The sequence below is a fragment of the Saccopteryx bilineata genome, chromosome 7, assembly GCF_036850765.1.
Source record: "Saccopteryx bilineata isolate mSacBil1 chromosome 7, mSacBil1_pri_phased_curated, whole genome shotgun sequence".
Taxonomy (NCBI): Eukaryota; Metazoa; Chordata; class Mammalia; order Chiroptera; family Emballonuridae; genus Saccopteryx; species Saccopteryx bilineata.
In genome coordinates, this window is record NC_089496.1 from 46,757,428 (window position 1) to 46,784,789 (window position 27,362).

Genomic DNA, 27,362 nt, shown 5'->3' on the forward strand with positions numbered 1-27,362 from the left:
ATAACACACCAAGAATGAAGCATTAGAGCTATTGCAAACAAAGAAAATGAGACCCACTGAGGCTAAGTGACTTGACCAAGGCCATACAGCTTGGGGGGGGGGGGGGGAAGCAGAGGCAGAAGTGGAACATAGGTCTGTCTGACCCAGAGCCTGGCACTGTCCTTTGTGATTGAGGTCTCACACAGAAGTGGTACTAATTCTGTTCCCCTTGCCACCTTCTAATGGTGCAAAAATATCTAACCTGCATCTCCACGCTGTCTTTCAGAGTTATTTCATGCATTGGGAGAAAATATAAAAGCTTTTGAGAATCTTTTTTTTTTATCCTAAGCATTTTTTTTTCATACATTCCAGAGCAAAATAACATTTTTCAATGCGTCTGGAGAGCACAAAGCATCAGAGAGCTCTGGGTACAGCCTGTGACTTCCTGCAGCTCTGCATTCTTCTCAACTGTCAGACTTGAACAATTCTTCTCTCAATAACTGCTTAATTATTAGCCCTGTCAGGAAAGAAGCCTTCGCAGCCATCACGTACCATATATAAAAATAGCCTGTAATCTTAGAGTTTGAAGACTCTTTCCTGTGATTTCAGCAAGACCAGTGGTACCTTACAGTCTCAGATTTCTGAGGATAAACTGGGTGGGGAGCAAGGATGCTTAGCTTCGGGGGAGCAGGTGGGAGAATTATACTAACCGGGATGAGGTCTCTTTCACGGGGGGGGGGGGGGGGGGGGGGCGTCTCAGCAGAATGAAAGCAGAGAAGTAATATGGCCTGACTTATACCAAGTTAGTAAAACAGAAATGAGGCTTGGGATCAGAAAGGTCAGAGCTTTAACTCAGCTCTGATACTCTTTGTGAAATTTAGTAGAAACTGCATAACCTCCGGGAGACAATTTGGTGATCGAGCATATGGACATCTCAGTGTCTACCATGAAATTGTGAGAGGATTGAATAGACAGTAGATTAAAAGTACCAACTACAGTGCTGAGCACATGGAGGGGCTTCAAAACATACAGTCAGTCATTATCCACCAACTCCATCGTCTGCTAATCACCTACTCACTAAACTTGTAACCCCAAAGTCAATATTCACAGGTGCTGTCATGGTCATTCGAAGACATGTACAACGTGGGGAAAGTACAAAGTGGCCTAATGCAGATGTTCCCAGCTGTAGTCCCCAAGGCAACACTCTGCCTCCTTGTTTCAGTTCTCATGCTGTAAGCTAGTGTCCTTTACACATTTCTGTTTAGAGCCATGCTTTTCAAATTTTTGCGCTTATTGTTAGTGATTGCGCTGTTTTAAATGGCCTTCCAAGGGTAATAATGCTCGAGTTCTGTTTAGTGTTCTTGTGCGCAGGAAAGCTGTGATATTCCTTACGGAGAAAAATGCGTGTATTAGATAAACTTCATTCCAACATGAGCTACAACACTGCTGGCAAGAGTTCAATGTTAATGTATCAACAATATATATAAATAAGGTGTCTTAAGCAGACACACACATAAAACAATGTTATGTATTGACGAGGTGACAAAAATCTTGTAACCAGATGTTCCGAGGAACTTACCCCTACATATCTCCTAAGAGCAATGGCTCCAGATTGGCGAACTCAGCGTTAAGAGCAACTTGACAAAATATAACTACCGCAAATAATGAGAAGCGGCTGTATTCTATTTAGTGCCTGTGTTAGGGAGGTTAAAAATGAGTGACTATAACAAATTAACTCCAAAATGTTCGTTGCTAAAGACCGAAGTTTATTTTTCAGGTATTTAAATTCTACCCAGATGTTCGGCAGATAGCTTTAAAAAAGTGAGTCGGGACCCAGGTTCGATTCCCGGCCAGGGCACACAGGAGAAGCGCCCATTTGCTTCTCCACCCCTCCGCCGCGCTTTCCTCTCTGTCTCTCTCTTCCCCTCCCGCAGCCAAGGCTCCATTGGAGCAGAGATGGCCCGGGCGCTGGGGATGGCTCTGTGGCCTCTGCCCCAGGCGCTAGAGTGGCTCTGGTCGCAACATGGCGACGCCCAGGATGGGCAGAGCATCGCCCCCTGGGGGGCAGAGCACCGCCCCTGGTGGGCGTGCCGGGTGGATCCCGGTCGGGCGCATGCGGGAGTCTGTCTGACTGTCTCTCCCTGTTTCCAGCTTCAGAAAAATGAAAAAAAAAAAAAAAAAAAAAAAGTGAGTCGGGGACGCGGACTCCTGATATATTTTGGGTCTGCCCACAGCTAAGACCTTGGCACCCAGACAACGGATGGAGGAGGAGAGAGAAGTTGTGGGCAGGTTCTTATGGGCCAGCCTACAGGTGGAGCGCATCACTTCTGCCTTCTTTCTATTGGCCAGAGTTCAGTCACCTGGCCACAACTAACTGCAAAGGAGGCTGGGAAATACTACCTAGCCGTGTACTGAGGGGTAATGTGACTAGCTCTGCCACAGTTCTCCTTGAGGTTACTTCCTATGGTCATTTTCCCTTAGATAAACGGCAAAACCTTAGATCAGAAACATTTAAGTTCTTAAAGTTACCCTTTTGATCCGTTTCTGGTTCATCACCACAGGGAGCAGGTCTGTCTCCTCTCATCTGTCTGGATAAAAGAGAAAATCCTCCTATCATGAGACCTCTACACGTATTCTCTCTGTCCCATTCATACTTCAGTCAACCCTTTAACCTCTCCTGCAAGTTGTTGACTGCAGTTAATTTCCCATGGAATTAAGGCTCACATAGAGAATGTACCCAGTGCCTTCTAGAAAAGAAAGTGTTAAAACACAAGTAACTGATTATTTAAATATGTTCCGGCTAAACAATGGGCTCACATCCAAGTTGCTGTCACGTTCAGTGGTAAAACCCCAGCTTTATCTGACCCTACGTCACTGAGCGCATTGGATTGTGTAATAAAATACCACTGGTGCTACCTGGATGTGTCTGCTACGCTCTGGGACCTCTGCCTAATTTTACTGTGGTTTTATATTGTGGACTCTGATGAGTATTATTTTTTTTTCAGTCTTTCTGTTCTTATTTTGCTATCAAGAGAAGAGGCCAGGACACTGTAATAATTATCAGGCTTTAGTAATTTTGGGGGGGGGTGCCTCATAAGGAAATTATGGTCTCCTACAATGATCAGGTCATGCACCTCTTTGAAACTCTTATGAAAACTATCATATATTTTATACCATTTAAAAATTCTATACAATTTTAGCGGATTCTTATCCTTGCTGAGAACAAGGTAGTACTGACCTGGGAAGACTCTTGGGGAAATAAGTGTGTTTAGCCCATCGCATAGCAGCCAAAGAGAACTGACATGTAATAATGAAACAAAATAGTAGACTCTGTTAAAAGCACCAGAGTACATAACTGCTTTTTACCTCTAGGAGATAGAAATGCTGTATTAACATGGAATAATACAAAGGCCATAGGATGTTAAACTTGAAGAAATGGGCACCGGCCTTGTTCTGACCTTCCAGTGACTAAAGAGATGAGAGAAACCCAAATTCACCCCTGCCTACGTCTAATGCTTATTTCTGCTTCTGCTTACATTGTTTTTAGATTCTCATACAAGTTTTCCTCCTTGTAAACTGTGAGTTTGCCTTTCATGTGGATTTTAAGTCTCTGCAGTGTCTTGGTATGGATTTCGAGACACACGTGCCCACACACATGCATGCAAAGACACATACTATGCAGAGAAATACCACATTTATTTGGAAATCAGGTGTACTACAATAGCAACTGTTTGGAACATAACCATATTTGCAGAATGGCGCCAAGAAACCCTCTGGGTAGCAAACCAGATATGAAAAGCTTTTGCAGAAGAGAGGTGTCATACCCCCACCCAGACGATTGTATAGAAACTGCAGAGGAACAGAGAGAAAAGAGCTGATGGTAGGAAGCAGGAAAGTGACTAATGCCCTTTGCAAGCCTTGCTCGAGGCTGGTGTCGTGAGAAACATGGAGCCTGCAACGTGCAGAAAAGGTTACATTGCCTTCCGTTTGCTCTGCTTAAGAAAAAGGGAGTATTACAGAATATGTTTAAATTGTGTCAACATTGATAAAACTAAAAATTTCATCTTGAGGTAGAAATCAGTTATTTGGAAAAATCATGGAATGAGGTGTTGCTGTTTATATATTTTATTCATTTTGATATATAAATAACTGTACAGTATTTTAGCAGTTTCATTGCCCAATTCTCTCCAGAATTTGGCTACTCTTCCCATCTTCGGCACTTGACACTATGCCTGCCTCACAATGGACACTCAGTATTTATTGAAAGAAAGAAAGAAAGAAAGAAAGAAAGAAAGAAAGAAAGAAAGAAAGAAAGAAACTATTGACATAATATCCATATGTTTGCATGACATGTATGTATTACCTGTGCATGAATAAAAACATCCAAGTTTAAAACTATTCTCCTTTTCAGAGCAGAAACCATTTTCTTGGGACCATTCACAAGCAAGAGACACCAACGCTGTGACATATGCCAGTGCCACCGCCACCACCACCTCCTCCTCTGCCTCCGCCTCCCCCACCTCTGGGAGCTCCTCCCCCTCCCCCACCATCAGCACCCCCGGTAAGACCTGTTTTTCTGTCTGATTTACTGTCCAGCATACGCTGCTTTGAATATACTTGACTAGGAGGTTTTAAATGTTCAGAATCAGCCACCACCTAGCTCCCCTCTGACAGGTGGCATCTTAGGTAGTTGGCTGTGGCTGCTCCAGGGTCCGATTCCAAAAGAAACTGGCCAGGTATTTCTCTCCCTATTCCTTGCCAGCTCCTGCCCTCAAGTTCAGTGTCGTTTGTCTGCAGACGTTTACACAGTTTCTCTTCTAATGCCTGCTGCTTGATACAGGCTTCCTGAGTCTCCCTAATCAACTCTTTCATCTCGAGGGAAAGCTCCGATGAGAGGCGGTGTTCCAGAGCGCAGCCAATGAGGCGTGCCGCAGCGGCAGGCTCCAGTATGTGTTTGGATGGTGATAACGATAGCTTGGGCTTCAGTTGCCTGGTGCTGGGCCCAAGTCAGACAGGTGTCATATGAAACGCCACAACGAAATATAAATCTCTAAATGAAAAATCCCTATCTACACCAGACTGCATTCGATCCATTTCAGTTTGCATTGCTGGATACTCTCTCTTGGTTTAATAGTTTGGTTTGGGCTTCGAAGGAGGGAACAGAGGATGGTTGTTTAGTTTTAGACTAGAAACGTCAGCGAGGCACCGCTGACGTTTGGGGCCAGGTAATTTTTGTGGTGGAGGGCTCTGCTGTGCGTTGTAGGATGGTTAGCAACAGAGGTCTCCTGTTTGCAGTGGGAGATGAAAGGTACAGATGTCGTGGCGATCTGGCACACGGAGGCAGGGCTGATGGGGAGGTGCGAGCCAAGTCAGCCGAGCCAGGAATGAGCCTCACCCGCCATCCTCCCCCGCCCGCAGTGCGCTCTTCTCAGGTGTGGGGATGACATGACCATGGGGACTACTTGTTATGGAGGGAGCGCCCGAGGCCCTGAGGCACGGTCACAGGCCATGGGGAGAGCACGAGTGTGCCTAGGATGCCACCCCCTTTGACATTACCTTTGCACACCGGCCATATCTGAAGTGCCAGGGACCTAAACCTGCCTAAAACTTGGCCGTCGCTCTTGAAAAGGGTGGAAAGAAAACACATAGAGTAAATTACATCTGAAAGCTCTCTGACCAGTTTATAGAAAGAGCAGGAATAAGGATTGAAGTTCCACTGCTGAACCTGACCCCACAAGGAGTAAAGGAGATGGACAGTGTATAAGTAAACATTCGTGAAAGTGTTATACGGATCTTATACAGGCTTGTAACACCAAAAAGTATAACTCACAAGAACTTCAAATACCACATACACCCATACACTTAGCCAGAACTTATCAAAACCCATATTATTGGGGATTTGGGAAAACAAGCACTTTTTAAAAATATTGCTGGTGATACACACAAATACTTGTGACTCAGTGTGGAATGAGTCTTTCTGGAGTATTCTCTGGCAGGAAAAAAAAGTAGACTTGAATGTATCATACTTTTTCCCATGGTAGTTTTGTTTTTGAGACTGATTTATGAATTAACTGTAAAGGAAAAGAAAAAGAATTCATCCAAGGATGTGCACAGCAATGCCATTTATTCTAGTAAAGAATTAGATCTTAAATGGTTTATGAACCCCTAAATGAAATGTGTTATGTCAGGTTGTTAATTAAAAATTGCATTATGCCATAGTGGTAATTAAAAATTACATTTATGACTGGACTGATTATGGATAGTAGACATGGAATGATGGATTAGAAACAGTAAAATCAGCTCCATAATATATGCAATAAGTAGCAAAGAACAAAAGAGAATTTTCCATTCTAATAAAATTTTCAGTTTCATTAGGTAATTCCTTATCTTGAAAGATGCTTCAATTCATAATAAAAATAATTCTATATTTAGTTAATTATTTTTTGCATTTTTTCCCATTCCTAATTTTTTTTGCCATCTAGCTCATAGAAAAACAGATCACTTTAAGATAAAAATAAGCATGTAAATTTTAATATTTTTAAAAATATATTTTTTCACAATCTGGGAGAAATATTTACAATGCATATTAAAAGCAAAGAATTAACATCCTTAGTGTATAAAAGAGCTCTTACATATTAATATGAAGAAATGAATAGAAAAATAGGCTCAGGATATGAAGAGGTGGAAGAAATACAAATGTTTCAACTTCACTATAATTGAATAAACATGAGTTAAAATAATGAAAAACCATTTGCATTTATCAGTTTGGTGATGGTATTTTTTAAATGTTGGATGGACTGTTAGGAACCAAGCACTCTTAATAGGAGCAAAAATTGGTCTAATTCTCTAAAACACAAGTTGTTAACATAGATCAAAATGCTTTTAAAAATGGATACACTCTATGACCCATTTAAGAAATTAATGATAGATATACGGGAAATATACTGCTCACAAAAATTAGGGGATATTTTATTGCTTCCTATTCATTTTGAAATATCCCTTAATTTTTGTGAGCAGTATAATTAGCAATAGGATATTAATGTAATAGCAACCAAAAAAGAAAGAAAAGAATATCTAAAATTTGAATACCGGGCAATTCTATAAATAAATGATTCTATAATCCACAAATGGTATCCTAGCAGACATTAACAATTATATTAAAATTATGTTGTAACTTCCAGTATAATGATTAGCTCAAGCAAGAATCATTTATAAAAGCTAAAACCACTTAGTGAAAAGTTTTAGGGGAACGGTATGTTCACAGAATCTTAAGTACTACCCACGATTACATTTAATTACAAAGGGGAAATATAGCTTTAAAGTGAATTAAACTTACTTAAAATGGAACGACTTTATATCATAAGCCTTTTGCTGGGATGCAACAAGAAATACCTAGCATCACCCTGTAGTAACTGGCCAGAAACGAAGGTACTCATAAACAAACAATCAGACACATCTAGAATGAGGGACCTTCTACAACCAAGATTGGCAAACTAGACTGGAGCACATAGGCCGCTTTTTGCTTAGCCTACAAGCTAAGGGTGGTTGTTACATTATCAAATGGTTAAAAAAAATCAGAAGAAAAATAATATTTTGTGACACATGAAAATTATATCAAATTCAAATTTCAGTTCATCAGTAAAGTTTTATTGGACCTCAGCCACGCTTATTTATTTACATATTGTCTGTGACTGCTTTTATGTTACCATGGTAGAACACCAATTAAACAACTTCTTATCCCCCCCCCAAAAAAAGAATTCCATTCTTGTCACCTGTTGACATGTACTTTAAAATTATATTCAGTTGTTGTTGTTATTATTATTATTATTATATTTTGAATTTCATCAATAAACATTTTATGGAAATTTGTTTTCCTTTTTGTTATACAGTACTTACATAAAAACCATGATTTTTGCCTCTTGGCCCACAATGCCTAAAATATTTATTGTCTGGCCCTTTACGGAAAAGGTTTGCCAACACCTGTCTCAGAAGACAGCTGGCTCCATTCAGCCTTCCTGTGGTCACCGGCAGCCAGGGATCTTGCTCAGATCACGTCCCTCCTCTGCATCAGTTTTCAAGGACTTGCCAGCTCCCTCCGAACTGTAACCCACTGCACCTGCTGATCTGGCCCCCGCCTACCTCTCAGACCTCGAGCGGTGGCCCTGTCCTCCCGTCTTCTACTTCTAGGAAACTCTGGTCATCCCAGTTCAGATGTCACTTCCTTAGAGCAGCGCTTCCTCGCGCCCTGCACCGGAATTTCTACCATGTGTTTAAATCCCTCCTTTATGGCACTTAGCAGTTTTTAATTTTGTGTTTCTATGACTGGGGTCTACATTTTATACTTTGTGGTCTTTTCTGTCCCTAGTGCCTGGTTCACAACAGGCACTCCGCTGAGTGAGGAATGAATGATCGAATGAATGAATAGATTTATGCATGGATGAATGAATATCTGTGTAAATATAGGGCTCTGAACTGAAATTAAACCTCCATATAACCAGTGGTCAGGACTTGAAACATCTATGCTCAAAGACCAGCATGGCAGATTTTATTATATATGATGATTCCTCTATATGCAAGGAAGGGACACTTTGTGTGATGTGTCTGGCTTCATCTTAGCTCTGGAAGACCTACGGCTTAGACCAGAGCTGAAAGGTTTTGGGTTTCCTCCTTCCTCCTCTCACCTCTCTCCTTCCTGGCCCTCCCATTCTGGTCTCCTCCTCTTCTCCAATGAGCCTCTTTTCTTTTCCCAAGAACGTGGGAGTGAGACAGAAGAAAGGCCAGTGCAGCCTGCTGAAGTTCCCGAGCGGGCTCAGTGCCAGACAGCCCTCGCCCTCTTGGTTTACTATCTTTCTTGCCCCATAATTCCCCGGTCTTTTGAGCTCTATGCCGTTTCTCTTCCACTTAAATTCCAGTAACAATACAATATAAAAGTTGCTGGCGTGGTATATTAGTCCACTTATAACTCAATTATTATTTGTTGCTTTGGTGACAGGATATAACATTTTTAGAAATCTAAAGAAAATACAGTGGGTTTGTTGTTGTTTTTTTACAGAGACAGAGAGTCAGAAAGAGGGATAGATAGAGACAGACAGGAACGGAGAGAGATGAAAAGCATCAATCATCCGTTTTTTTCATTGCAACACCTTAGTTGTTTGTTCATTGATTGATTTCTCATATGTGCCTTGACCGTGGGGCTACAGCAGACCGAGTAACCCCTTGCTCAAGCCAGCGACCTTGTGTCTAAGCTGGTGAGCTTTGCTCAAACCAGATGAGCCCACGCTCAAGCTGGCGACCTTGGGGTCTTGAACCTGGGTCCTCTGCATCCCAATCCGATGCTCTATCCACTGCACCGCCGCCTGGTCATGCCAGTGGTTTTGATTTTTTAAATGCAGAGGAATTTTGGCCCTGGCTGGTTGGCTAAGTGGTAGAGTGTCGGCCTGGCATGCAGGAGTCCCGGGTTCGATTCCCAGCCAGGACACACAGGAGAAGCACCCACCTCCTTCTCCACCCCTCCCCCTTTCCTTCCTCTCTGTCTCTCTCTTCCCCTCCCGCAGCCAACTCTCCATTGGAGCAAAGTTGACCCGGGCGCTGAGGATGGCTCCATGGCCTCTGCCTCAGGCGCTAGAATGACTCTGGTTGCGACAGAGTAACACCCCAGATGGGCAGAACGTCGCCCCCTAGTGGGCATGCCAGGTGGATCCCGGTCAGGAGCATGCGGGAGTCTGTCTGACTGCCTCCCCGTTTCCAGCTTCGGAAAAATACAAAAATACAAATAAAAAAATATATAAATGCAGAGGAATTTTACTGAAATTTTGTTTTCAAATCTGCTTTGACCCACCCCCCTCCTGTCGTGTCCAAGATGAGAGACACACTTTTTGACAGCATGTGATTGGTTTTCTCATCACAATCACATAACACTATCTATGCAAGAGGAAGGAAATATATAATATATGTGCCTCTGACTGGCTGACACATTCTTTGAAGATGGGCTGCCCAGGCAAAGCATGACTTTATTTAAAAAGTACACTGGTGGCCCTGGCCGGTTGGCTCAGTGGTAGAGCGTCGGCCTGGCGTGCAGGAGTCCCAGGTTTGATTCCCAGCCAGGGCACACAGGAGAAGCGCCCATCTGCTTCTCCACCCCTCCCCCTCTCCTTCCTCTCTGTCTCTCTCTTCCCCTCCCGTAGCGAGGCTCCATTGGAGCAAAGATGGCCCGGGTGCTGGGGATGGCTCCTTGGCCTCTGCCCCAGGCTCTAGAGTGGCTCTGGTCGCAACAAGAGCAACACCCCAGAGGGGCAGAGCATCGCCCCCTGGTGGGCAGAGCGTCGCCCCCTGGTGGGTGTGCCGGGTGGATCCCGTTCTGGCGCATGCGGGAGTCTGTCTGACTGTCTCTCCCCATTTCCAGCTTCAGAAAAAATACAAAAAAAAAAAAAAGTACACTTGTAAGTTTTTGTAGCATTATTATTTTTTAAATTTTATTTAGACAGTAATTTTAATGGGATGACATTGGTCAACTAGAGTACATAGATTTAGAGAAAACATCGCCAGATCTTTTTGACATTTAATGATGTTGTATACCCATCACCCAAAGTCAAATCATCCTCCATCACTTTTTATTTGGTTTTCTTTATGCCCCTCCCCTCCCTCACCCTCCTCCGTCTCCTCCTAACCACTGCATGTTTATCTATGTCCATGAGTCTCAATTTTGTGTCCCACCTATGTATGGGATCATATAGTTCTTAGTTTTTTCTGATTTACCTATTTCACTCAGCATAATGTTATCAAGGTCCATCCATGTTGTCGTAAATGATCCTATGTCATCATTTCTTATGGCTGAGTAATATTCCATAGTGTATATGTGCCACATCTTCTTTATCCAGTGCTCTATTGAAGGGCTTTTTGGTTGTTTCCATGATTTGGCCACTGTGAACAATGCTGCTATGAACATGAGGCTGCATGTGTCTTTACATACCAGTGTGTTTGTGAGTTTTGGGGGTATATACCCAGTAGAGCAGCGGTTCTCAACCTGTGGGTCGCGACCCCAGCGGGGTCGCCTAAAGCCATCGGAAAATACATAATGCATATCAGGTATTTACATTCTGAATTATAACTGTAGCAAAATTACAGTTATGAAGTAGCCACCAAAATTATTTTTTGGTTTGGAATCACCGCAACATGAGGAACTGTATTGCGGGGTCACGACATTAGAAAGGTTGAGAACCACTGCAGTAAAGAGAACCACTACCGTTGGGTCATATGGTAGTTCTGTTCTTAATTTTTTGAGGAACCACCATACTTTCTTCCATAATGATTGTACTACTTTACTTCTCACCAGCAGTGGATGAGGGTTCCTTTTTCTCCACATCCTCTCCAACACTTGTTGTTACCTGTCTTGTTGATAATAGCATTATTTTTTAATGTTGCTGTTCAGGCTCAATCATCCTAAGAAAGAAACCATTCTTTATTTAAAAACAAAGGGAGAAACTGGCTTGCTAACCATTTATTTACCATGAAATGCAAAAGTCTCAAGTAGGCAGACACAAGGGGGCCATGTATTTCTTCCTGTCTCTTGCCGGGAAGGGGGGTAAAGTTTAAAAATGCTTAAGGGAAATTACAATGAAAAGCATATTGTGGCCCCTACATATTCGATTCTATCCTCCTTGGTTTCCCAGGGTCTTTGTCTTCAGGCCACTCAGTGAGATAATGTTTCTCCTTGTAGTCTAAGGATTGCGTGATTCATGGGGAAGGTGGACCTTCCAAAGTGTTGGGAAATATCAGCTGTGGCTTACATTGGGCAGTTTTCCCACCATCTCTAGGAGACAAGAGCTCATGTAGTTATACAAAAACGTGTCAGCCTGTGAAAGAAAATGTGTAAAATGGAGTGGTATCTGAAATCCCATGAGAGCCTTTTTCAGAGTTTTGTGTTTGCTGTGGTTGAAAAAAAAGCGGGGTTAGGGGTGCTAGGTGAAGGGGGCTTAGTGGAATTGCATATTGGAAAAGGTCATTTGCATGTTTACTGGTGCATTTGGAATAATGAGAGGCTTTAAAAAAAATCTTAAATACTGTCACTCACTCGGATTCTCCTAACACTGATGCTTTGATTAGTGTCGCTAATAAGGGATCAGGGACGTTTACCCAGGGTTGACAGTGGCCACTGGGAGACAGAGGAGGCTTTGCATTAGGCCGCGCGATTAGGATGTTGTATTACATTTGGTCTCCGCTTAACAGTTTGCAAAACTACACCTTTGTCCTCAAGTCAATTTAAAAACTTAATTCTCCGTCCCTCGTTTGCCGGCTTGCACCTGCGAGCAGTCACACTGCTTCAGTGAAGAGCCAGGGAGAGGTGTGGCTGGACCTGCCACTCACACTTCCAAAGGGCCATTCAGGACGCTATTTAAATGTGTTTCTTTTTTTTTTTTTTTTTTTTTTTCCACAGCTGTGAGGTGGGAGGGGCCGCAGGGACAAAGAGGAAAAGGCTTGCAGGGGTGTGCTGGCGGCACATTGTGCACTCATCATGCCCGAGACTTGGCAAGGAAAGCCTGCCAGCGCTTGATAAAGGCCTTTATCAAATTTCATAGGAGCCCAGGAACAGAAGCCGCTGTCGCTCAGCGTCTGAGCCCAGGGACGCGCAGGAAGGTGCGGTGCGGGCTGAGGTCGGAGGGCAATCTATGCACGAAGACCTCAGCATCACTCGCACTGATTACTGTCCGAGGCTTTCATTTACGCCAAACCTGCAGGCCCTTGGCCTTGGAAATCTCTTAGAATTCCAGCGTAACTAACGATTTGTAGAAAACCTCTTGTGAACATTTCCCTCCCGGATGGCTGTGTCATATAGACACTATTGTAGTTAGGAGCGCCACCTTGGTTTGGAGCTGGGATCTTTGAGGCTTTCCCTCGTTCTCTTTCCTTTCTTGCCATAAAAAGGAAATAAACTACCAATGTCAGGTTGCTGCCAGCAATTAGGTATTCAGCCCAGACCTGGAGATGAGCTGTAAGCAAGGGGGGAGGGGCGCCAGGACCCTCGACGCAGGGACACATCTCTGTGCATTAGGGACTTGACAGTGACGCCGCCTCGAATGTTTAATCACAAGACTGCTAACGTGACCTGAAGAAAATCAGGCTACGTATAGGTAGCGTGGTTCTGCGATGCGCACGCGCGCTTATGGGCTCACTGATAAAGACCGGAGAGAAATAGAACATCGCTAGTACATCCGCTTCTTATCTTGGGGACGTCGTAATGCTTTGAGGTCTCTCCTGAACAGACACATCAAGTGATGAAAGGAACTGAGGGCCAGTGAGCAGCTAGTGAATGACTCTGAGATAGGGAGTCTGTGCTGAGGTCAGTACCAGGTGCATAGTAGGCACTTGGTACCTAGCACTATTTCCTGAACTAGTGAGTTTAACAAATAATTGTAATTCACAAGGCAAACCCACTGGGAACTAACCAGCCACAACACTGTACCTGCTAGCTGCCTAAGCCCTGAAAGCCAGAACACATTTTATCTTGGGTCCTGTCAGCATCAGGACACCATCAACACGTCCAAGTTTTAGTATGAAGATTTTATAAACCAAATGCAGTTTTATCAGAAGTACCATATTTAGGGATAGCAAAGGTTAACACCCAGGTATTATTTTAAAAGCCATAAAATGTCCTTTGGCACAACCCTCCCCATTCCGACATGTAAATTGTTTTCAAAGAGAATAGACCTTGTACCTTTGCTTTACATAAAGACATTTAAAAATTGGGAAAAGCAACACGGTGTACCCGTTCTGTACATAGTAGCAATCAATTTTCATTTTCATGAGCTCTGTTCACCATAGAGGAGTTTGAATGTGTTTTCAAGCTGGTGCAGCAGGAGTCCACCCCAAGCACACACAGTATTTAAAGCACAAAGGTGTGAAAGCACACTGTGTCCCACCTCGTCTGCTGTGTCACACCTCGTCCCTTCAGGACTCCCTGTGCCAAGCTGTGGGTTTCAGTAGGGACCGTGTAATGATGCCATGCAGTATGTTCGAGACAAAAAGAAGAAACTGAATCCCTGCTGGGCCATTTGATGTCAAGCTAATGATTAGTCACTCTGAGTGGCAGTTTTCTCATGGGTAAATGGGAATAGTCATCACCACCTCCCAGCATACATTGCCCTGGGAGTGGAAGCCCCATGACGGGAGGGGTGTTTGTCTGGGTTGCTCACTGTGCATCCTCAGCAGCTGAGCAGTGCCTGGCTTGTTAGAGGCATTCAGCAAATATGTATTGAATGCACAAACGGAGGGGTTGTTGTGAGGATCTAATAAAATCATCATAAAAGCTGTGTTTACCCAGCGCCCGCTTAGTCCATGGTCACCAGTGTTATTTCAGGAACCTGGGAACTGCTGGGCAAGTAACCAGTTCTGGGTCTGATAGACTGAGGGTGAAGGCCCCTGTGGTCCATGTGGGATAGGAGGTCAGCCAAAAGAAGTCCAGGTCAAGATTGGGAGCCTGAGTTATGCAAAGTGGATAGTTGGGAAATAGTCCAAAGAGCCAGTGGGAAGAGGGTTACCACTTCCAGGTTTTTCTGGGTTCCAGATCCACCTGTGCCTATGTCATGGTTCTGAAGAGCTGGACCATTTGCTTTCTCTCTTCTTTCATGCCTGATACTGAGCCGAGTGGCCTGAGCCTATCGGGGTAGCAGGAGGTACCTGGAATCAGCCGCAGATTAGAGCGATGAGCCGTCAGCTATGGGACCGAGGCCGGGAGCAAGGACAGCATGGTGATCTGGGGGTGTCCTTTAGGATCCACTCCAGTGAAAATGGCAGCCTGGTGCAAGTATTTTCAACATTTCGAGGAGGCTTTGCTTTCTCAGCTGCAATTTGATTTGTCATGTTGCAAGCAGCGCGGGCAGTAGCAGACTGAGAGGCTGCCTAGGGGAAGGGCAGACGTTGTCTCTGGAAGGTTTACTGTGATGCTCGTGCAAGGAGTCTAGGTGGCCTGGCTCTGAGCCCCTGTATAAAGCAAAACAACTGCTCTTTGGGCCTTGTGGCAGCTCCAGGAAGCTGAGACTCAGATGCTATGGCTTGGGCTCTCTCTGCCTGGTTCAGAGTTTCATTCAGATTCTACTGAGGGGGCAAATTTGAACGCTAATGAGGTATTAGTTGATATAAAGGAATTATAGTCAATTTTATTTAATAATACTGTTGTTATATTTTAAGGGCTTTTTTCTTTGATAACACCCACTGTCAGATGTATGTTTTTAATGAGAGCAGAGAAGCAGGTCCGGGTGAAGATAGAGCAGGGTTGGCTGTGAGGTGATGTTGTTGAAGCTGGATGAGGGCACACAGGTGCCCATCTTACAACTCAACTTTCGTCTGCGTTAATTTCCCCACCCGATGAAAATTTAGTGGACGTCTACAACCACAAAATATGCAAAATAGAGGTGATTTAGCAGAAAGAGGGAGTTATGCAGCATGATTTTACTGATTCAGATGGATATTTGAGACTAAAATGTAAGCTTTTATTTTTTAAAAAGACCCACATAGGCACAGACATCTGCTTGAAATTCTCTGTGTTGCCCCCTTCCTCCACGTAATCTGGCTCCGATGTTTTCTAGCAATTAAAGGTAAATTTGTTAGTGTAATTTCCCTACAGAGGACGACGTGTCACCGGTAATCACTGAGTTGATTTGTGGAATGATTTGGCTTTTCTTCTCCTAAGACTGCGGGCTGACACAAGGGACTGTGAAAGGGAATGTCAGAGAAGCGGCGAGGCCGGTCACCCCGACCTGCCCTGCTTACGTTCACGTCAACCTTGGGGCCGGGCGCGCACACCAGATAACAAACAGCGGCTTGAGAAAATGTTGCCTTTACTGTTCTGGCCCCGGTACAAGGTCGGCGAGCCCTGTCTGGTGTTTTCCTCTCAAACAAAGCACCGAGGACGGCGTGGGAGTTTCTAAGGAGTTTCTAAAGCACAGCCTTCCCAGCCGGCACCTCTTCTTAACACCAAGGTCACCCAGACGCGGAGGGATTTTCACCTTCGCTGCTCCAGCCTCTCGGACAAAATGCCTCCAGTGATTTTTTTTTTTTTGCTGAAGGACTCCAGAGGGTGGTGATGGGACCGCAGCGTTAAAGCCAACCCTAAGGCCAAACCTTTGGATGGGCAGGTATCTTGGTGACTTGTGCTACCGCTTAGAAAACAGACAACAAACAAGCAAAAAAAAAACCCCTGTAGGTTCGTGAGCAGGGGAATAGCAATTCTCAAAAGGCCCGACCCCAAACCCTAGAGGACTGTTTTCAACTTCACAGCTGTGACAAACAGATTCTTACCCTTTTGGCATTACAGTCTGTACGTTTTCTGAACTCTTATTGGTTGACTGGGAGGAAATAGAGGGCGGCCGTGCTGGGGGTCAGATCTACGACCAGGAGGGAGTGCAGCCAGCCCTCGGGGCTCAGCACCCCGGGCAGAATGGCCCAGCGAAGCCCATTCCTGACGTTCAAGGGCCGTCAGGCAAACACAACTGAGGGCTGGTGAATGAGCTCCGTTTTTGCTGTTAATTCATAACTGTTGGTAAGAAATGCCCTCCAAAGTGCATTGTTACATGCCACAGAAAAGAACAAGAAGCAGCCAGCTGCTCAGGGAGACTCACTGCAGATGTGGCATGTCATCTCTCCTGTCTTCACAGGCCCTTTGGACCCTCCCAGGGGGGCCTCCCACCCATCTTCCCCCTTTGAAAATGGCTGCAGAAAGCTGAGATTAGGGTGGGGAAGGTGGAGACTGGCCAGCAATAGTAATGGTGGTTCCAGGGGGCAGAGAGTACTGTGCCCACTGGGACGGCATGTGTACTGCCCCCACGTGGTGGGAGGACCCCTGAGCTGGGAGGGATGGCCACCACCCTCAGTGTCAGATGGGCCTGGCTCCAAGTTCAGTGTCTACTGGAACCTGGGGAAATCCTTTTAGGCCTTGTTTTCTCACCAGAGAAATGGAGGCCATAATACAAGATGGGGTAAAGACGGGTCTTTAACCCATTTAAAGATGGGTTAAAATGATGGTCTGAAAGCACCAGGCAGTGCCTGACTCAGATGAGTGTGCCCCGTTAGCAGCAGCCCCTGCCCTCTGTCCGCATCCTGTGTCAGCGCAGTCTCACTGGCTTGCACGCTGTTCTGCCTGGGAGAACAGTAAGCCCTCCTACGTCCCATTCGCTGTCCGAGCCCCAGCTTGCTGACAGGTCTGCTCCCCTTGGTGGGATCTGATCTGGGAGCCTCCGGTTTCTGTGCCAGGAAGGGCTGCCCACAGCAGGGTATGAGAGTGGGGGCCGGAGACAGAGGGGCACCATGTCCCTTTTTCCCCTGGGGCTCTCTCCAGAGCAAGCTCTGAGAGTCGTTCTGAGATTGTCCCTGCTTGGGACCACCACTTTATTTTATTATTTTATTGGGTCATCAAATCCTGACCCTTGCCTGGGAAAAACCGTAGCTCTTTCTCCTTACCAAGGCCATTCGAGACCACTGACTTACGTTAGCATAAATAATGTAATTTTTGTGTCCAAGACACATAAGTTTACATTAGTACCAGGGCCAGTTGGCAGAGTTGGCCGGGATAAGCACGGTAGTCAGGTGGTTGGCCTCAGCTCAGCGGACCTGACGGAGTTCAGTGGGGTTCCCGCCTGCTGCACTTTGGCGCGTGGAGGTGACGTCTGCTGGGGAGACCGTGCAGGGTGGACTGGCTCCGAGCGGGAGCCCCAGAAGCTGAGCTTCCCACCCACCTGCCTCCCCAGTGCCCTCCGTGTCCCCTTGACCTTCTCTGCCCTTCACCTGGCAGGCTCCACAGTGGGGACAGTCCTGCAGGGAGAGGGGTGGGGTTGCTGTTGATTTTCTTGTATTTTTCTTTTCCTTTCATTGTTGCTAGATAATGCCCTAAGAGTAGATATTCTAAAGCTTTAAACATGGTCTTCAAAGTCTGGATTCTCACGTATAAAACGTGGGGAGGCCGGGAAAGGGGAGGAAAAGGGCCGGGAACATACCACACCGCCTCCTTGGGCAACAGTGAGGAGCCAGTGAGAGTCCGTACGCAGAAACTCACAAAAGCAGGGGCACCCTGGGTTTAGCTCTCTGGTGATACGAACGGACATATGGCAGCTATATAAGGTCACATTTTTTCTGAAATGTGTTACTTTAAGACCCAGATTCCAAGGAGAACCAAGACCAGCCAGGAGTTGCCCAAGAACCCTGTTTCCTAATTCTCAGCTCTGACGTCCAGAGCACTAACCCTCAGGGACCCTGACCCGCTGTCACTTTGTGTGTCGTTCCTGCCTGGTGACAGGCCCCTTAACCTCTTTTCTAGAACAATTATGCATTTAACCAAACCTCTTCTGATTCTCTTTGCTGGCAGATAATAGTCCCCCCGCCCCGAACTTGGGAATCCTGCCATAGACCCTTGACAATGGCTAGCTTTCAGGTTGGGAGAACAGGCTTAGAAAAAAGAAGGGGTGAAGCCCAAGCCACTTGTTGGCATGGAAACTTCTCCGTGGCAATTATCATAGTGCCTTTGTATGATTACTCAAAATAGTGGTCCTCTAACATGTGACTATGAACAGCTTGACCATTTAACAAACACTGTCCCGTGGAGCCTCAGTTGATCTTGCCTCACTGTCCACGAGCGAGATACGATCGTGGCTCACTGCGAGTTCCCCTGTGAGCGAGATAAGATCATGGCTCACTGGGGGTTCCCCTGTGAGCGAGATAAGATCATGGCTCACTGGGGGTTCCCCTGTGAGCGAGATAAGATCGTGGCTCACTGGGGGTTCCCCTGTGAGCGAGATAAGATCGTGGCTCACTGGGGGTTCCCCTGTGAGCGAGATAAGATCATGGCTCACTGGGGGTTCCCCTGTAAGGACCCTGAGACAAGGGTTTGGGTGCCAGCAGTTTATTTAGGACATGATTCCTGGACACCCAGACAAGGAAGTGAGGAAGTGAGAGAGAGGAGGGACATAAGCAAGGGAAAGTGGGGCTCTCCCCTGTAGGGGACCCCGAAGACTGTGTGGGAGTGAGGGGCTCCAGCAGCTCTCATCGCTCTGTGGCACTCTCTGCAGTCCTGGGGGGGGCACTTTCCGATCTGGGGAAGTCCCCCTGGCTGCACAGACCAAAAGCAGTGAGCGTGTGCGGGAACTGGCGGAAGCCGGCCGCTGGGACAGGCGTGCGGCACCTGCTGTAGCCATGGTCCATTCCCAGAGGAAGAAACTGAAGCCCAGCGAGGTTATGCTCTTGCTCAGAGTCACACAACTGGTGGGGTCTGTGGACTCTTTGGCCTGCATTCCATCCCTTGCACCACATCACCTCCATGGCTACGGTTATGTCAAAGATGCCTAGGACACCCCTAACAACCCAGGGGAGCCAGGCTCAGGAGGCCCGAGAGCAGGGCTGGCAGAATCACCATCTCAGGTAGTGCTTCTCTCGTTAGGACTGCCACAGGGGCCCTTGCACGGCTGCGGGGGCCCTTCTTCTAGCGGTGGCTAAGACACATGAGCCCGACTTCCTGTGTGCCTGTCCTGGAAATTGTGTATCCTCGGGGAAAGTACTTAACCTTTCTGTGCCTTAGTATTGTTCCCTGTTAAAACACTACCTGCTTCATTACGTCGATGTGAAGACTAAATAAATGAATACACGGGAAGTGCTCGGCAGGCGGTAGAACCATAAAAGTGGTTGTCGCTGCTGTGTCTGTGCCTGTGGATGCTCTTTTTCCATTTGCTGACATGTTCCTGGCTTTAGATTGCATCTGAACTCATGTAGAGCCAAAGCCCACACTGTATTGCGGCAGGCACGTCTGGGGAGCATCTCACCAAGTTTGCACACTTATCAGTTTTTTGTTTGTCTGTCTTCACTGCACGAGAAGGTGAACTCTCTAAGGAGGAAGATCGTGGTGGCCTTGCCCTTCACGGGGTGGCCTTGGGAGCTGCTCAAGAAACTGGCATCCCGTGAATGAGAGCGCACCTTCCTTAGGGTTCACCGGGGTCTCTGAACTTCATGTGACACAGCCAAGCCACCTGCTGGCGGTGACCTTAGCATAAAAAGCATTTGAAAGGTTGCAGCAGAGATGTACTCCTCCCAGAATTCTCTCTGTATTTATAGAACACTATTCTGAGGTCCTCAAAAGAATTTTCAGCTGTGGTTCAGTTCTTTAATTCTCAGCGAGATGAAATTGGAAACTAAAATACAGAGTGTGACAGTCTAATGTACAATATTAATGTCTACCAGTGATTATTGGCATTAACATTATGTGACAGCAGGTGGACAAATTTTAACATGTGTTTGACCCTGACACACTGTTAAAACAGGTCAGGGTCAAAGTGAGTATCCTCTCTTACATATGAGGGACTCAGATGCACTGAGGCGTGCAGAGGACCCTGAGGCGGAACTGACCTAAGCCAGGTTGCTTATTTGCAACTACCAAGTTCTTTTAGGCAAATGTCAGAGGGACCCAGTAGTGAGAGGTGGTTTATGGCTACGCAGTCTCAACACCTAGTCACAGACCCAACATGTTATGAGCTGAACCTATGTCCCCCCCCCCTTAAATTCATATGTTGAAGTCCTAATCCCCAGGACCCCAGAATGTGACTGATGGGATCCTTAAAAAGGAAAGTAAGGTTATATGAGCTCATTAGGGTGAACCCTAATCCAATATGACCGGTGTCTTTATAAGAAGAGGAGCTCAAGGCACGGATGCACAAAGAGGGCGCACCATGTGAAGACAGGGAGAAGATGGCCACCCGGAAGCCAAGGAGAGAGGCCTCAGAAGAAACCAACCCTGCTGACACCTTGATCTTGAACTTCTAACCTGTGGGACTGTAAGAAAATGCATGTCTCTTGTTTCAGCCCCTCGGGCTGTGGTACTGTTATGGTAGCCCTAGCATATGCATACTCAGGGCCTTTGCTAGTAGGCCGGGGCAGAAGCCACTCTCCAGCTCCATCAGCTCAGTGACGTCCCCTCTCTGCTGCGCCACCACACCTCACGGAAAGGTCGCGTGGGGACGAATCGAGTTCCAGAGTCAGCCGTCCCCAGAGAGAACCTGCATGTGGCATCTTCACCCCCCTGCTATGCGTGCATATCCCTCCCCCCAAGTTTTTGTGCTTTTTTTATTCGTTTTATTCTTACTCGTTCTGTTCTGCCTCATGTTGTCTACTATTTAGAAAAACAGAATCTCTGATTAGAAGGGGCCTTCTGCCTCTAAGAGCTGGTTGAAAAAGCTCCTGAAAGTGCTGAGTGCGCTGTGGTAGTGATGCATTTCAGAATCAATGGACAGACGACTTCTATTTCTAGATGCTGATGTGGAGAGTCGCGTCTAATGCTTTGCAACCTTAGATGGCTTTAGCATCCATTACAGGGTGGCCTTTTAGCCACCGCAGAGCGGGTTGCTCTGCTCACACGCCACGCAGCAGCCGTGGACTCCCTTCTCGGGGCCTGGCTGTTACTGATTCTTGCTGGAATGTTGGTGCCCAGGTATGCCGGCAGTGGATGTTAAACCGGGTGAGCCGCAGGATATCCTTGTGTGGACGTGCGTTTGCCAAAGGACAGCAGGGTTTAAAGTCTTTAATGGAGCAACCACAAAAGCTCACCGAGCTGTTTTTCTTTCAGAAAGAACCATGGTGCTATTTCCCCCAATTATTTGAGAAAAATAAATAAAATAAAAAAATGAACTTTATTTTTATTTCATTATGCTCCACCTCATTCCATAAAAAGATGACACAGCCATTGTTTAGGATTCTGCTCCCGCGGACTTTTCCACCGCGCTTTTGCATCTACAGATTTGTTTGTTTATCGAGGGTTTATCTGATTCATTTGTTAGCAAAACAGATCAAAAAGCTCTGTGCAGGCAGCCATTAATTCAACGATGAAACGCACTTTGCAGACCCAGTCCTGGGGACCAGCTGTTGGCCAGGGGTGTTATCTGGGGTGTCCACTTCCCTCGACCCCGACCCATGACTTAGGTGACTACGGTGCTTTAATATTATGATTTTCTTTTAATTATTGTCATACAGACACTAGAATGTATCTCTCTCTTTGTGTATGCTTTGATTTTTTTTAAAAATAGACTTTGTTTCTGAAACCGGTTGTGGGTTCCCAGCAAACTTGAGCAAAAATGACCAAAGTGCTCTTATGCCTCCTGCCTCCACACACGCCCAGCCTCCCCTGCTGTCACCACCAGAGGCTTTGTTAAGGCTTAAATCCACTGTTTTGTTAAAGATGGATCATCTTTAAAACCACTCCTTTGATGGTGTTGTTCCTCAAAACGAACAGCACAAGTACCACAGATTAGTGAGATTTTTACAATGTGGGGTTTTTTTTTAAGTGAGAAGTGGGGAGACAGAGAGACAGACTCCCTCAGACCTCCCGACTGGGATCCATCCGGCAAGCCCCCTTTGGGGTGATGCTCTGCCCATCTGGGGCGTTGCTCCCTTGCTCGGCAACTGAGACATTTCAGCACCTGAGGCGAGGCCATGGAGCCATCCTCAGCACCAAGGGTCAACTTGCTCCAAATGAGCCATGGCTTTGGGCAGGGAAAAGAGAGAGATAGAGAGAGAAGCAAGAGGGGGAGGGGTAGAGAAGCAGGTGGGGGTTTCTCCTGAGTGCCCTGACCGGGAATTGAACCCAGGACATCCACACTCTGGGCCGACGCTCTACTGCTGAGCTAACCAGCCAGGGCCACAATGCAATTTTTTTTAAACATTTATGTATTAACTTTTTACAGTGTCTTACATTCATATAATGTCCTATTTTCTGCCATGGAATTAAATGAACTAGCGTTCAGAGTGGAAGCTGGCATATCAAAGGCAGTTGATGTTTGTTGACTCTATCGACTTGTTGACTCTTCCTTGAAGAGTCTTGTGATTTTCAGAAGCTCCGTGATTGGAACAGTCTTCAGCCTGAAAGGGGAACGGCTGTCATCACTGTTGGCAGTAGCCGGGCAGTCTTTAATTTATTCATTTTAGAGAGGAGAGGGAGAGACAGAGAGAGAGAAGGGGGGAGGAGCTGGAAGCATCAACTCCCATATGTGCCTTGACCAGGCAAGCCCAGGGTTTCAAACTGGCGACCTCAGCATTTCCAAGTCGATGCTTTATCCACTGCGCCACCACAGGTCAGGCAGTTGGGTGGTCTTTAAGTGACCTTGCCCCGAGCAGGGCTGTATAGCCCCTTCCTGTGTAGGGTGGACTTCCCTGAGACGCCATGGAGGCAGAAAGCCATCATTGCAAAGGGAGGACAGTAGGTGGAGATAAGTCTCAGTTTGCAGAAGCAATGGATGCGTCAGCTGACTACTACAGCCTCAATCAGTGGACCTAATTTTAGGAGGTATGAGACAAAAATACAGTTGAGAGAGATGAATTAAAAATAGCCACCACACCACCAACCCCCTTTTATTCTGTTACAATTCACTTCCTCAGATGATAGGTCGTTCCTTTTAAGTACAATTCTTTCCCTGTCATACTTGTCACAAAGCCATGTTGATGGTTATTAAGAACAAGGAAAGCCTACGTTTCACTTTGATTCATTGCAGCTGTCATGACCTTCAATTTATTTCTGCTCTCCTTTAGAATTGCTGGCATGCCGCTAAACAGATGCTACTGTATTTTTAAGGGCAGCTTTGAGGTGGCTCTGTTTTATTAACCATATCCAGGAATGTCGTTAATGAGTGACGGCTGCGTGAGTCACACTTTGGGTGTTCCAGCGAGCTCCCTCCCTGATTCTCACAGCAAAAAAATAACAACACTTGTTTTGATTTTAAATTCACACTGTCCCCTTAGAGAACTTATTTTATTTGAGTGAGTTTTTTCGATGTGTTTATTATATATAAGTGAAGCGTGAACACAAAAAGTTGTGGAGGAACTAGAAAGGGCGGTAGGAATTAGAGACACACTTTGGCAGTGAAGTTGGTAGTAGGTAATTGTGAGAAATGATAGAATACCAAGAGTGTGATCTAGGGAGTTCTCGATTTTGAGCCTGGTTGACTAGAAGGGTATTGTTCAGATCCATGCCGCAAGGGGAATAACAGGTGTGTGTGTGGGTGTGTCTGTCCGTCATTGATGGGTGATACAGGGGAGAGGTAACGAGTTTCTTTTGGACGTGTTGCACATAACGTGCTCGTAGGACACTTATGTGGAGATGTTCAGCAGCCATTAGAAACACAAGCCTGGGCCCGCACACTCAGCCCCTTCTGTAGTGACCTGTCTCTGTTGCATAAAGGCCAGCAAGGTCCAAAGATAGACTGAGTAGATTCCAGGTCCTTCTGCTCTGCTGGCAAATGTCTGGGTCTTACCCAGCAAGTATAATATATGGATGTGTCCGGCTCCCCGCTGCCCTGTCCCTGCCCACAGGAGACGCACACAGGTATTTGCCGTTGGGTGATGGCAGCCTCAGTTTGGCAATGCTAGAAGGACTAAAAGAAGAGCGTAGACTTTTCCTGAAAATGATGGCATGGAAATATCTAGTTTTCTGTATTTACTTATATTTGGCCTAGGTCCGATGACAGAGCGATAGAGCATACACGCTGAGCAGCCAAGTCTGGTGACCTGAAGGGCCCAACCAGAGAGGTGTGCAAGCAGATTCTGGAATGGACAGGAGTGTCCTCAGACCCGCAGTGAACCCCTTTCGGCACCGCCCTTGGGCTAAGCTGTGAGTCATTGGTTCTCTAGGATCCAATCCAAGTCCAGACCCAGCAGACTCTGTTGGATTCTCCGCACAAAGGACCTAGAAGAGTGACTGTGAGAAAAGAAAGTCTAGATCAGACACCTTGAGCTTTCTAGAAACTGTGGAATTGCCCCCCTCTAGGTTATTTCTGTTGCCTTTGTCTCCTTCCCTGTCGGAGCACTGTTCGGAACCCTCATCTATTTCCGAGTTAGCAAAGGGCTGCCGCACGCCGGCCCCCCAGCCAGCGGGGGGTGTGAAAGGGGATAGGGGCTGACACTTGGAAAGAGGGAGGTGGACCAGCAGGTTGGCCGCGGAGGTTCTGTGTTACCTGACGAGGGAGGTTCAGGTACAGGCTATTTACAGGTGGGGGATCGGCCTCACCGCCTAGGGTTACTGTGCAGTTTCCATTTGAAGCGCGCTCAGGCCTCCCTTTGCCAGGACGGCTGCTGGCTCACGTTTAAGGCACCCATCCGACTCTCAGAGTCCATCGTTCCACCCTGGCCTTCATTTCCGGCCCTGGCCAAGGTCTAACACTCAGCTCCGTGGGCCCCGGCCCCCTGAGCAGCACACAGGCTCCCTCTCCCTACCCATCCTTGCTGTTTCTTCTGATTCCCTTCCCGCCCTCTCCTTTCCGCTCTGGCTGTCACACTCATTGCGAGGCAGTTTCTGCCAGGGTCCTACGCCAGAGGGCGGCTGGATCACTTCCTTCACCGGCTGCAGGCTGGCCGTGGGTTTCCTGGGTGTTTCGCCTTCACGACCTCCTCAGGTGGTGTTAGTAAGAGGCTGTACCGCGTGGCGGTCAAAAGGTGGCTGGCTCACTTCTCAGCCTTCCCCTTACTAGTAGCAGACAGATAGCCTGCTTGGCTCTGTGCCCCATCTGTAAACTGGACATAGTACTCATCACTAGTACCGACATCAAGGGGTTGCCCAGTGCCTTTAAATGAGTTAGTCTATGTAGAATACTCAGGGCCTGGCACACACACACACGTCTTCTCATCCCTTTTTGTTATTGTTATTGTTGTCATTGTCACCTTTGGCCTGTTGCAGCCTCCTTTCCCGGACTCCAGAATCACCTGTGTGTGCACAGTAAGGAGGAGGGACTAGGTCTCAGTGAAAGTTGGTTATTTCAAACGGAAATGGGGTCAGAGTCATAGGTTTCAAGCTGGGAATGTACAGGAGAAAGCCTTGAACAGGAACAGTCATGCTGAAGTCATCAGCTGAACTTGAAGGAGTTTGCAGATAATCTGCTGGGAGGGTTGGGGGCGGGCAAGCATGTTTCATTTTGGTAGGACTTTTTGTCTAAAAGAAATAGAAGATATGGAAGCTCAACCAGATTTGAGACACTGTTCAAACGATGTATCATTTATTAGCAATTCCTAGCCTGTTCCCACGCCCTTGACTCCCAATGCCGGCCTTTTGTTGTTGTTATTTACAAGGTTGTTCTTTCCAAATCCAATGTAGGTTTTAAAATCAGGTTTTCTCTTCATTTCATTTTAGTCTTAACAGCCTTAGGAATATTGGCCTCATCGAAAAAGAGAGAAGGGTGCTGAATTGAATTTTCATTTCTGAGGACAGAGCGACCAAAGGCTAGAACGCGTGAGGGCGGTTCGAAGGCTCCAGGCTGTGGCGGAACCTTGAAGGCGGCAGCTCAGGGTCCCACACCCACCCGTTCCGCCCAAGCAGACAGATGTCCAAGACCCAGAGCCTAAGGCAGGGGTCCCCAAACTTTTTACACAGGGGGCCAGTTCACTGTCCCTCAGACTGTTGGAGGGCCGGACTATAAAAAAAACTATGAACAAATCCCTATGCACACTGCACAAATCTTAAAGTAAAAAAACAAAATGGGAGCAAATACAATATTTAAAATAAAGAACAAGTAAATTTAAATGAACAAACTGACCAGTATTTCAATGGGAACTATGCTCCTCTCACTGACCATCAATGAAAGGGGTGCCCCTTCCGGAAGTGCAACGGGGGCCGGATAAATGGACTCAGGGGGCCGCATGTGGCCCGCAGGCCATAGTTTGGGGACCCTTGGCCTAAGGTGTCTATGGGGTTGCTTTCCACGAAATACTGATGGATCGCTCACATGATTCTCTAAAAAACTAAGATAGGCTAATACTAAACAGGGAATGGCTTAGCTCATGCATGCTGAGAGTTTCTACTCAAAAAAGAAGGGAAACACCAATATATAAAGCTCTAATATTTGGCAAGGTCTGAGTAGGGCAGTGGAGAATTCCACGGTGCCGTGGGGCCGGGTGTGGATCACCCAAGGAGAAGGTTCATTGACAAAGTTAAAGAGAAAGAGATTTTGTCAAGTCAACTCTTCTTGGCGTTAAGCTTACAAGAGAAGTAACCGCCCTGGCAGGAACGGCAGGAATGGCCAGGTGGGGTTGGGGACAGGGAGTTAGGAGCGCTTCAAGAAGAGGCAGAAGCCTGAGCACAGGACTTGCGAGTAGAAAAGAGACACGTGAGGAATCCACAGTAGCTTGAACGCATCAAGAAATACAGAATAAGGTGGAAGGATCTCTCGGGGCAGTGGAACTGGATTCCTTGATTTGGTGGAGAATGGCGGGTCCTGGAGCCTTCGAGAAGGAGAGTGAGACACGGGGCGCTGGCAGGGCAGCCCTGAGGGTGAGACCCTGGTTGTGGGGACCAGCCTAGAGGCACAGGTCCAGAAACGGAACAGTGAGGAATGTATATCTATGCACACGCATTATGTACTGCACATATCCATACAAAT

The 27,362-nt window shown here is 46.5% G+C and overlaps 1 protein-coding gene across 2 annotated transcripts in view; it reads left to right on the forward strand.

Moving 5' to 3' along the window:
* The window catches only part of WIPF3 (WAS/WASL interacting protein family member 3), a 76,786-nt gene that overhangs the window by 21,365 nt on the left and 28,059 nt on the right, over window positions 1–27,362 (forward strand). Inside the window, exon 2 of one of the 2 annotated variants that reach the window (XM_066239605.1) lies at window positions 4,391–4,540. In XM_066239605.1, the coding sequence (XP_066095702.1) occupies window positions 4,448–4,540 (93 nt within the window). In that variant the 5' untranslated portion in view covers window positions 4,391–4,447. The remainder of the gene's footprint in view (window positions 1–4,390; window positions 4,541–27,362) is intronic. The other variant, XM_066239606.1, reaches the window with a different exon arrangement.